Genomic DNA, 9,998 nt, shown 5'->3' on the forward strand with positions numbered 1-9,998 from the left:
TATATTTACCAAAACGTCAATGAAAAGTACCAAAATGTAGTGTATTGGTGTATTATTCCACAGCCTCGGGACTATATTACCAAAACGTCAATGAAAAGTACCAAAATGTAGTGTATTGTTGTATTATTCCACAGCCTCGGGACTATATTACCAAAACGTCAATGAAAAGTACCAAAATGAAGTGTATTGGTGTATTATTCCACAGCCTCGGGACTATATTACCAAAACGTCAATGAAAAGTACCAAAATGTAGTGTATTGGTGTATTATTCTACAGCCTCGGGACTACATTAGCAAAACGTCAATAAAAAGTATCCGTATGTAGTTTCTTAAGACTCAAATTTTGTATTTAGGACAATTTTGAAACAAACGCTAAGTCAAATATACTGTGTCAGACAGTACGACAGCTAGATTTGTTCTAAATTTGTATTAAAACACCTGACACGTGAAATAATTGAAAATAATGTCTTAGAATTAGCGAGAAATGTGCGGTTCACTTTAATCATGGGCAAATATCTTAATATCCTAAAATGATTTACAACTGTGAGAAGTTTCATTAAAATCTACATTGTAGAAAAAATTCTATACGCGAAAATGTTATGAAAGTATATTCTGAAGTTTTGAAAAATAAGTGTTTAATCAAATTCTACATTGTAGAAAAAAAATTCGACCCGAATGTGCATAACTATCTTAAGTATGTAGTGAGCCACGAAAATTAACAGTTACGTGTGGATTATCCGGAGGCATGGGGAACATCTAATACAGTGAAAACCAAACATCGCAAAGCTGGCCAGCCACAAACTGTGTAGCTGAAAGATAGCAGGCGGGTTGCTTCAAAAATCCATCAAAGAGTATATTTTAGTTATATGCTAGATATAAAATGGTGATGGTGCAGAAATATGGGGACATCAGATGTCTGTGGTAAAGCGGACAGGAAGTATGAATTTTCAATAAGGTGACTATTCCAAAAACGCAACCCCTCTAGAGTCACAGTTTTTGCATAGAATCGTACAAACAAGTTCACCATATCGAGCGTGTTTGGAGTTTTTCTTGCCGCATGGAGACACAGACATAGTCTATATGGTTTGGTGGTTTTATGTGGATACCAGCCAGGCTTGATGAGTCTTGCCTAACGGTTTGTCACAGACTTCACGTTTCTTGTTCTTTTTATGCCATTTTTTTTTTCTCATTTAAGTCATTTCTCTTTAATTTCTAGACAGTCCTGTCAGCAAAGTCTAAAAGCGTTTTTATCATAAGTTCACAACGGCAGAGTTCATGTCAAACGGAGACCTCAGGCCCACCCCCTCACCAGCAACAGCCCTCCCTCTCCCTGTCGACATAAATTCAGACACGGATGTACATTCCTATAGATGCACCGACCGTCTGAAAGCCAGCTGGCTGACTTTTACACATGACGACTCAATGGGGGGTTCGAACCCAAAGACCAGTATGCGTATAATCTATATCAACAATAATATTGCTGATATGTAAGGAGATATTACACATAAACAATACGTTTTACCTCATAAAATACAAAGAAATGAAACTTTCAAGTGCATCTAGGTTTAGATGGAGTTATCCGGAAATGACGAAAGCATGAACAGAAAAAATGAGCGGATCATTTTGACCACTACAGCTATGGTTATTGATAAAAATTATTTATAGATATAAGTTACCCTAAGCTACTAATTTGCACAAAGTCAGACACACATATATTAAGACTATACTGTTATCTTTAGCGGGCCTCCGTGACCGAGTGCTTAAGGTATCTGACTACAAATCATTCGCCCCTCACCGATGTGGGTTCAACCCGCCCGCGATGAACTAATACTTGGAAGGGCAACTGGGGGTCTTCATCCACCATCAAAGGTGGAAAGTCGTTACAGGACCTATAATTCTGTCGGTACGACGTCAAACCAAACAAAAAATATACTATCTTGTCTAGTCATAGTTCACGTAATTATATGGGACTAACACACCAACGACTCTTTATTTAACAAGTTGTCTTAAGTGCTAGTATTCCTTAATTATAAGACTGTGAAATTCATTCAAGATTTCATTCGGAATTATAACTAAAGGGTCGTGGTGCGAAAATATTTCTTTGTTAGTACTCGATTTGTTTGAGTAAAGCACTTTGATATTTTATGACAGTGAAGGACAACTTTAACATGAATTAAGACGAAACATAAAAAGTACCGAAAATACGAGGAAAAGCACTTGTACCAAGAAACAAAACAACACTCAATTATTTTTATTATAACTTACCATTTCCTGTTTCATTGACCTTCGACCCCATTGCATACGTAAACAACGTTCACTCTTTGCTTAAAGACGAATAGATTATAACTGGAAAACGGAAAACAACAAACGATTTACAATGTACCTGCATACGGTACAACTTTGAAACACTATAATTAAAGTGTTGCTTATGTATGTTGCAATAAAAATGTCCAAGTACAACAACGGTACATCAATCACTGGCTCTTACATATGTTCGTTTTTGACGTGAACGCCTACTGACAACGCGCTGACAAGCGTAAAGGGGGACGGTTCAAAAGTAACAAGTTCTGTTAAGGCAATTTTAAGCTTGAAAGAACGAACAAACAGATAGTGTGAAGCCGAAATAGCAGTCGGTAATTTCCGTGATATTACATATTCTTGTATGACGTTTCGATTTTCTCCGGAAATATCCGAAATAGCAGTCGGTAATTAAAGTGATATAACGTATTCTTGTATGACGTTTCGACTTTCTCCGGAAATACGTCGTAACCGAACGGAAACTACCGATTATCACTAGGAGTCCGAAAAAAACATTGGACAAGAATGTCATAAGAATCGCTGATAATAAATAAAACAGGTACAAAGAATGTCCAATATAATTGATATATATCTTTTTTATTTCTAGGGGCGATTATTAAACATAAAAATATATAAATGTTACAGGAATTACTGAATGGATAGTGCAGTATCAAATGTTTTGAATTTCTATATACGATAATATTTTGTGTTTGTAAGAGACATACCTATGACCTAAAATTGAATGGCATGGTAAACCGTGAAAGAGAAAGACATCATGTACTTCTTACACTACATCTATAAATATCACCCTTCATCGAGTGTTCAGATAAGATATATGATTTTGAAGAAGTCTTCTAAATCAAATTCTGTGCCGCACAGTAACTGAAAGCATTATCGAATGTTCACGATAACATACAGTTGAAACTCAATAACTCGAACCAGCTTATTGCAAAATTCTGGCTATCTCGTAGACATTTTCAAGTCCCGTCACGAAAACACATGCACAAAATAAGATTTTAAGCCGAATTACGGTTATCTCGAAGTAATACTTTTGATCAGTTAGAATTCGAGATACCAAATTTCTGTACCAGAGTAATTGCAGCCGAGTTTGTTCTACAAACATCAAAAATGGTTGTAAAGTAACACCGCGTTATTAGCAATGTTCACGTGATTGGTAGTAATTTGATGAAAATGTCTCCTTGTCGATGCTAGTTCGATTTCTTGCTTCAGCAAAATTAAGTTAATAATTGTGGTATACCACCAATTATATAAATGTTACGGCTAAAGCAAGTAGATTATCGAACGTCATTCATGCAATTAAGTTGTGTTTATGGTGCAATTTTTCTTTACGTGCCTGCGTGTATGTATAAAATTATACGTGCATGTGTTAATATATACACTCATGAATACATTTTTATAACTGCTCGCGTAAATATTTACATGCACGGATATACGGGCGTTTGCACATGTGCGCACGTACATATCTACATGTTGAAATATATATGTTGCTACTTGTGAATCGCCCCCTGTATTATGTTAATTTGGACTACAAATGCAAGACGGTATATCAAAAATTGTAAAATTCTGTAAAGATGGCTGACGCAGGAATATTATTTGTAATTGTAGTTATTTCTTGTGGTGTAATTGAGGCCGGACCATTACACGGGAACACACCGCACGAACATACACACACACATAAAGTTAAAGGTAAGATCGAAATTATTTTTCATTCTCAATCGCCTTTTGAAAAATATCTCCAGAAAACATGAGTATGACTGATTGATCATTTTACGGCTGTTCTAGTAGTTTCAAGCAAGTTGCCGACAGATCAGTCAATTTTTTCAACCAAGTTTGACATAAAATGTATATTCCATATAGTACCATACTGAAGAATTATAAAGTAAGTGAAGAATCTAGATTTTCTAAATATTATTTGAAAAGCGTTGCAACGGATTTCTCCTTACAATATTTGGTATTTTGTTATGATATCTTGCAAAAATCATATCCCAGTAAATTTATTGAACTGTTTATTTTCATAACATCCCTATTTTATTTAAGAGAGAAAAGAATTCACAAATGTGAGTGGCATCAAACTTATATTTACTAAAGTTTATTCGTGGCATCTCTATGAACATTGTCTATTCTATACAGAATTTTAACAGGAATTAATATTAAGGCCTTTTGAACATGGACAAAAACTGAGACTTGTCCAGATATAAGGTATATGAGCCGCGCCATTAGAAAACCAACATAGTGCATTTGCGACCAGAATGGATCCAGACTTAGATAAGTGGCTTACATTTGTCAGATTTTAGCCTTTGTTAAATTTGTATAATATCGTATGTGTAAGCAATTCAATGTACTTTCCCTTTCACAGAATACCAAATTACAGCGAACGTGAAGTCAGGTCAAGCTGATGATCCAAGCTGGTTTATTTCCGAGAAGGACCGCAAAAAAGGAGTGGTCAATTTGATTGCGAGAGCCCTCGACAGATACACCGCTCTAGTAAGTAAATATGCCTTTTGATAATTTCAAACTGATAAATATCAAAGGCAAATTTCATAAAAGTATAATTAGATATCGTACGGAGCACTTCTAGTGACACACTCAACACGTTTAAAAGACTGAAAACCGCAGTATCGCTACAGTTTATTTCATATACAATCCATTTAATTGATATATATAATATATATTATATATATATATTTTTTTTTTTGTTGACATTTTCTAGAATTTCAAATTTTAAGAGCCTTAAATTATCTTAAAGATCTACTATAGAAGAAAAAGAATATGGTTTTTATTTAAGAAAGTTACGATCCAATAATTGAACCGCACCGTGAGAAAACCAACAGTGTGTTTGCGACCAACATGGATCCGCGCAATCTGGTCAGGATCCATGCTGTTCGCTTACGGTTTTTGTAATTGCAATAGGCTTTGAAAGCGAACAACATGGATGCGCAGGCTGGTCTGGATCCATGCTGGTCGCAAAGCCACTATGTTGGTTTTCTCATGGCGCGGCTCAATTATACTGTTTTTATACTCGAAGTTCACAGTTTACTAAAACGACAAGACTAAATGACCATAAATACTATGTATTTCATTATTAAATTCAGATGAGGCCTTTAACAGCAATATTTTCGGTTAATAAATACGACTTCAGTCTGTTGCACTATGATCTGTACAAGAAAGGCTGATCTTGCACCATCATCTGTAAACTTACAGATGTGTTAAAAGACTTGTCTTGATCTGTTGTCTAAATGACTAAATGTATATTTTTCGAATAAATATCTCCCTTTGCTTCCAATTGAAGTTCGAGCGCTGCCGCATTGTTTTGCCACAGTATAGCGATAGCGATAGCATTCGCACATATATGCTCTTACCACCATCTAACCCTTACTCTGCTGAATTGCTTTAATGGACTTGTCCATCTTTCAGTTTGGATAGTACCATTAACTGTCAAAAGGGGTCCTTACCAAAAAGATACTGACTGAATGGCGAACAGTGCAGATCATGATAAGACTACACGAATGTGCAGTCTGATCATGACCAACACTGGTCGCAAAGGCAGAATCAATCGTGTCCAGCATGGTAAGGGATTAAGTACAAATTAGAACTGTCACAAAACCTTTTTACATTATTCTATTGTTTGAGAAACGTGTATGATTCAGAAGTTGCTTAATTTCAGTATGCGGACGGTGCGAAGCTGGCTTATTCGCATGGCTACAAAGGATACACAATACGCCACGTGACGGAGGGGAATAGAACCGTAATTAGTTACTTACCGAAATGTAGGATAGCAAGGCTGGAACAGTTACTGCTCGACTACACAGTACCGGCATCAACCCCTGTGGATGAATACGACAAACAAGTAATCACATGCACGCTGAAAAATTGCAAGAAACCAAGAGTACCATCAGAGTGTTACGCAAAAGCAACGACTTCCAAACCCTAAGACTGAAAACTGAAAACTATTCAGAGCTTTTTGAAGCATAGTCCAGTATGTGCTGAATGGAATGATTATATATACGAACATTTACGAACATTTTGTATACATCCTTTTTTCTCTAAAGGATAATGTTAACTCTGTGAAGTACTTTTTTCTTAAAAGTTTATATAGCATTTCTATATTGTTTCTTTCACTCGTGCAAAAGCAGATTGGTCCTTCACCGTGTTGAACACATGACTGTTAAGGTTGAACACATGTTTGTTCAGGTTGAACACATGATTGTTAAGGTTGCCAGTCACATTTAAGAAATATGTTCACGACATTTTTCACTTTTCCCATATTCTATTGGAGATTTATTTATTTTATGCCTGATTTTGCCTATCTATGTAATTGTTGCCAAGATAGTTGAAAATAAATGAATTTCCAAGCTACATACCGTTTAAAAACTTGGTTTCAGATTGTTGAAATATCCCATCATGTATCAAATGCAAATGAAAATTTAGCAATAACATTATAATAAAAAAAAAGCAATATTTTGAAATACTTCAGTATAAAAGGAGGTAATTACAAATTTTATAAAAGTAGTAATATGATGCCAAATTTCACAATCTCGCATTTCTAATACCGTAAAAGCACGTATTTTCGCTGGGTCAAAAATTCGCGAATTTGAAATTTAGACTATCTTCGCGAGGTTTAATATTCGCGAAATTGTAAAAATGGTATCATACTTGAGTTTGAATGATACTAATGATCCCTTATTTTGATGGAACTAATTCGATTTATGGAAGGCCGTACACGCCATAATGTTATAATGGAAATCTATGGGAAAACAAAAAGTGGTGTTTTACCATAAAACATGAAGATGTAGTCATTCTCTTCATTTTATGTACAAAAAAACAACAACATTTTAAAGCAAACATTCTTCTCCCAATTTCGTTTTGAGGATCCCTCCTACATCACAAATAGTTTGACCGGCTGTCAAAGATTGAGCCAAAATTTAATAATTCTTGAAAATAAACAAAAAAAAACATGTTAAGCAAGAGGGCTCCTTTTAAATGAATTTTGAAATTCAATATTTGTTTGCACACACCGTTTTTTTTTTTTTTTTTTTTTTTTTTTTTTGCAAAATGCTGAACATGTATGTATCTGTGGTAATTTGGAACTGATTAAGAGATCCTGGCGGTTGAGTCGATATAGACATAAACGCGTTTATTATTTATATCTATCGTTCCTTAATTGATCTGTCAGTAAATAAAGTGATTATTGATTGGTTCACTCATTTACATATATATATAACAAACGTTTTTACATCCGATGTTGCTCATTGTAGAGATGGAGCGGTCTTCTGCGCATGTCCGAAAGTGATTATAATTCGGAGCGCACGGCAAAAATATGCAAATTATTGCATGTCCGCACGCATTTAATGTTTGATATATACTGACTAAAGGTTAGGGCTAGTATTACTATTGTTACAAAATATAAAATACTTTTCATTCAAATTTATACCGGAGTCTGTAATTTATATAGTCGCTCCAGGTCTGCAGTGAGTCGCAGTCTTTTTACTTCGAACTGCTGAAGTGTCTCTCTGTACTAAATGATAAGTAACCCCGAATGCGCTCTTGTGATACCGAAACAAACCTTATCTGACAACATTAAAAGTTACATTCCTCCAAACCATAAAAAGAGCATCATCGCTAGAACGAGCGTCGTTTTGGGAAAAATTTAAATGTGTTTACCGTAGAGCGGTTGTTGCTCTGGAGAACTTAATTTACGTAGACTTTTGTCCGATTGGAAGGAAAATACATGTATATCTTTTTTAGAGGACTTCGCTCCGCCGAGGTGTCATTATAAATGGTTATACTATATCAATATTGTAACGGTGATAATTCTATCATTAGGATATGAAGTACGGCTTTTGTACCATTTTGCAGACTACACGCGTGCTTTATAAATAATTATTTCCTCCTGCTGAATGACGTAGTTGTCAGTTTTTATTTACGATGACTGTACAGTATGACCTCGTTTAAAGACACCTACAAGGAACAAGCTCCTCTGTATAAAGGCTGATATTTTCTGAGCCAATAATTAGTAAATTAAATATTCCAGAACATCTGTACAACAAAAATCAAAGCCTTGAGATGTCTGGTGGTTGCGGGTTTTGCTAGAGTTATTTTCATTTTAAATGCCAGTCAATAAATATACATGTATAAGAAACAAATACTAATGTGCCTCATATCTAAGATAAACTCTGCCTGACCTTACATGAACAGCTGGAAGTCAGTGATGCAACCATGGACTGGAATACCCAATCATTGATAAATCTTATATAATCTAAACGGCCAGTGTGAATGGATAGAGGATGAATCAGTACTGCTTGATCATTGATAATTCATCCGCATTGTTCATGAATGGGACTACTTTGTGTAGCACATGAACAAATTCCTTTGGCTGTGATTTGGAATCAAATAAAGATGCTACATGATTGTCAGAAATACACTTAACTTTGGTAGCGGGATAAACCAGCAACCAAAAATATTTCAGACTTCCCAGTGGTGTTCGTTCTATGGAAGTTCCAATGAATATAGCAACTGAAAGATACTTTCTGCAATTCAAAACGTTAAACATAAATCCTATGAATTGTTATTGTATTGATCTACTCTCGCCATTGGCTGTGTGTTGATTCAGTTTAACTTTTGCAGTAAGGTAAGTTTCTAATGCAATAACCAATTTATTATTTGATAAAACGGTAAATACCACTTAATTAAACAGTGTCCAATCGTTATCTTGGAGAACCCGGATCATGTGCGGATCAGTAACGCGTGGGCTCGGAAACTCTTCTCTGTTTTGTTTAGAAATTATTTTATTTTCAACTATGAGTCGGAGTATCACACAGCGCAAAATGTGCTCCCCGCATTGCGAAATACTCGTTGAAAAAACATTCCTGTTACAGTTTATGACAAAAAAATGGTGGATTAAATTGTATGAACTGATCGGTAACGCAGCAGCAAAACGAACGGCGACTACAAAATGCAGTAACGTAGGAAAGCCGGATTTTTATTATGTGTCCGTTTTCATCCATCATCAAAGGAAACATACTTTTATTCACTTAATTAGAATATCAAAAACACTGACGAGTATTGTCTCCAGTTAAAATTCCAGTCTAAACAGAAGTGTCAGGCGAATGATCTTACCTGAATAATGTTCTCCGTTTTCGATGAAACTTTAAAGAAAACAATAACAAAACTATAGTTAAGCCACTGATATAATTTAGTCCCTGTAAGGATCTTACATGCCTGCCTTTGTAATACCGGGTTTCTCTACCCTAGTTAACCTGGCTCCATGGCTGCATGGTTGTTGTTTTTTTTTTTTTAAATACTGCAAACCTTTCATAAGTTAATTTTTAATACTCTAAAATAACACATTTTATCTGATGGCTAAGACAATGTTCGGAGCTAGGGGCAATAAAAATGTCAATACAGAAACAACCTGCTAGAGTTACTACCACTGTTAATGAAGAAAAATATGGGACGGGAGCCAGTCTATACCCTAGTCCAACTCGTCATGTAATTATCACTTTCATTTTAATTCGGCCTGATAGTACAACTCGTGATGTAATCATCAGTTACAAAACCATTGTAAGCACAGAACGCAACCAAGCAAAATAACAGCATACTCGGTTTCGGATCGAGTCTGCTTATAAAACCTAATGAATGCAACACCCAACACTCCCTCTGGCACAGGCTTACGCGGTATTC

At 35.4% G+C, this 9,998-nt stretch overlaps 2 protein-coding genes across 2 annotated transcripts in view; one reads left to right on the forward strand and one right to left on the reverse strand.

Moving 5' to 3' along the window:
• LOC123554488 (uncharacterized) overlaps window positions 1-2,456 on the reverse strand; it is a 51,180-nt gene extending 48,724 nt beyond the window's left edge. Inside the window, exon 1 of the mRNA XM_045344690.2 lies at window positions 2,265-2,456. Within this exon, the coding sequence (XP_045200625.2) occupies window positions 2,265-2,295 (31 nt within the window). The 5' untranslated portion in view covers window positions 2,296-2,456. The remainder of the gene's footprint in view (window positions 1-2,264) is intronic.
• Window positions 2,457-3,821: 1,365 nt separating this feature from the next.
• LOC123554491 (uncharacterized) lies at window positions 3,822-6,676 on the forward strand. Its single transcript, XM_045344692.2, has 3 exons — window positions 3,822-4,004; window positions 4,675-4,802; window positions 5,983-6,676. The coding sequence occupies exons 1-3, from the start codon at window positions 3,890-3,892 to the stop codon at window positions 6,247-6,249; spliced, it is 510 nt and encodes a 169-aa protein (XP_045200627.1). The 5' UTR covers window positions 3,822-3,889; the 3' UTR covers window positions 6,250-6,676.
• Window positions 6,677-9,998: the final 3,322 nt, after the last annotated feature.

This window comes from Mercenaria mercenaria, chromosome 7, assembly GCF_021730395.1.
Source record: "Mercenaria mercenaria strain notata chromosome 7, MADL_Memer_1, whole genome shotgun sequence".
NCBI lineage: Eukaryota > Metazoa > Mollusca > Bivalvia > Venerida > Veneridae > Mercenaria > Mercenaria mercenaria.

Coding starts and splice junctions, on each gene's coding strand:
- LOC123554491 (XM_045344692.2), top strand. CDS start 3,890: ATGGCTGACGCAGGAATATTATTTGTAATTGTAGTTATTTCTTGTGGT. Junction 4,005..4,674: donor ACACACACATAAAGTTAAAG/GTAAGATCGAAA, acceptor TCCCTTTCACAG/AATACCAAATTACAGCGAAC. Junction 4,803..5,982: donor TCGACAGATACACCGCTCTA/GTAAGTAAATAT, acceptor GCTTAATTTCAG/TATGCGGACGGTGCGAAGCT.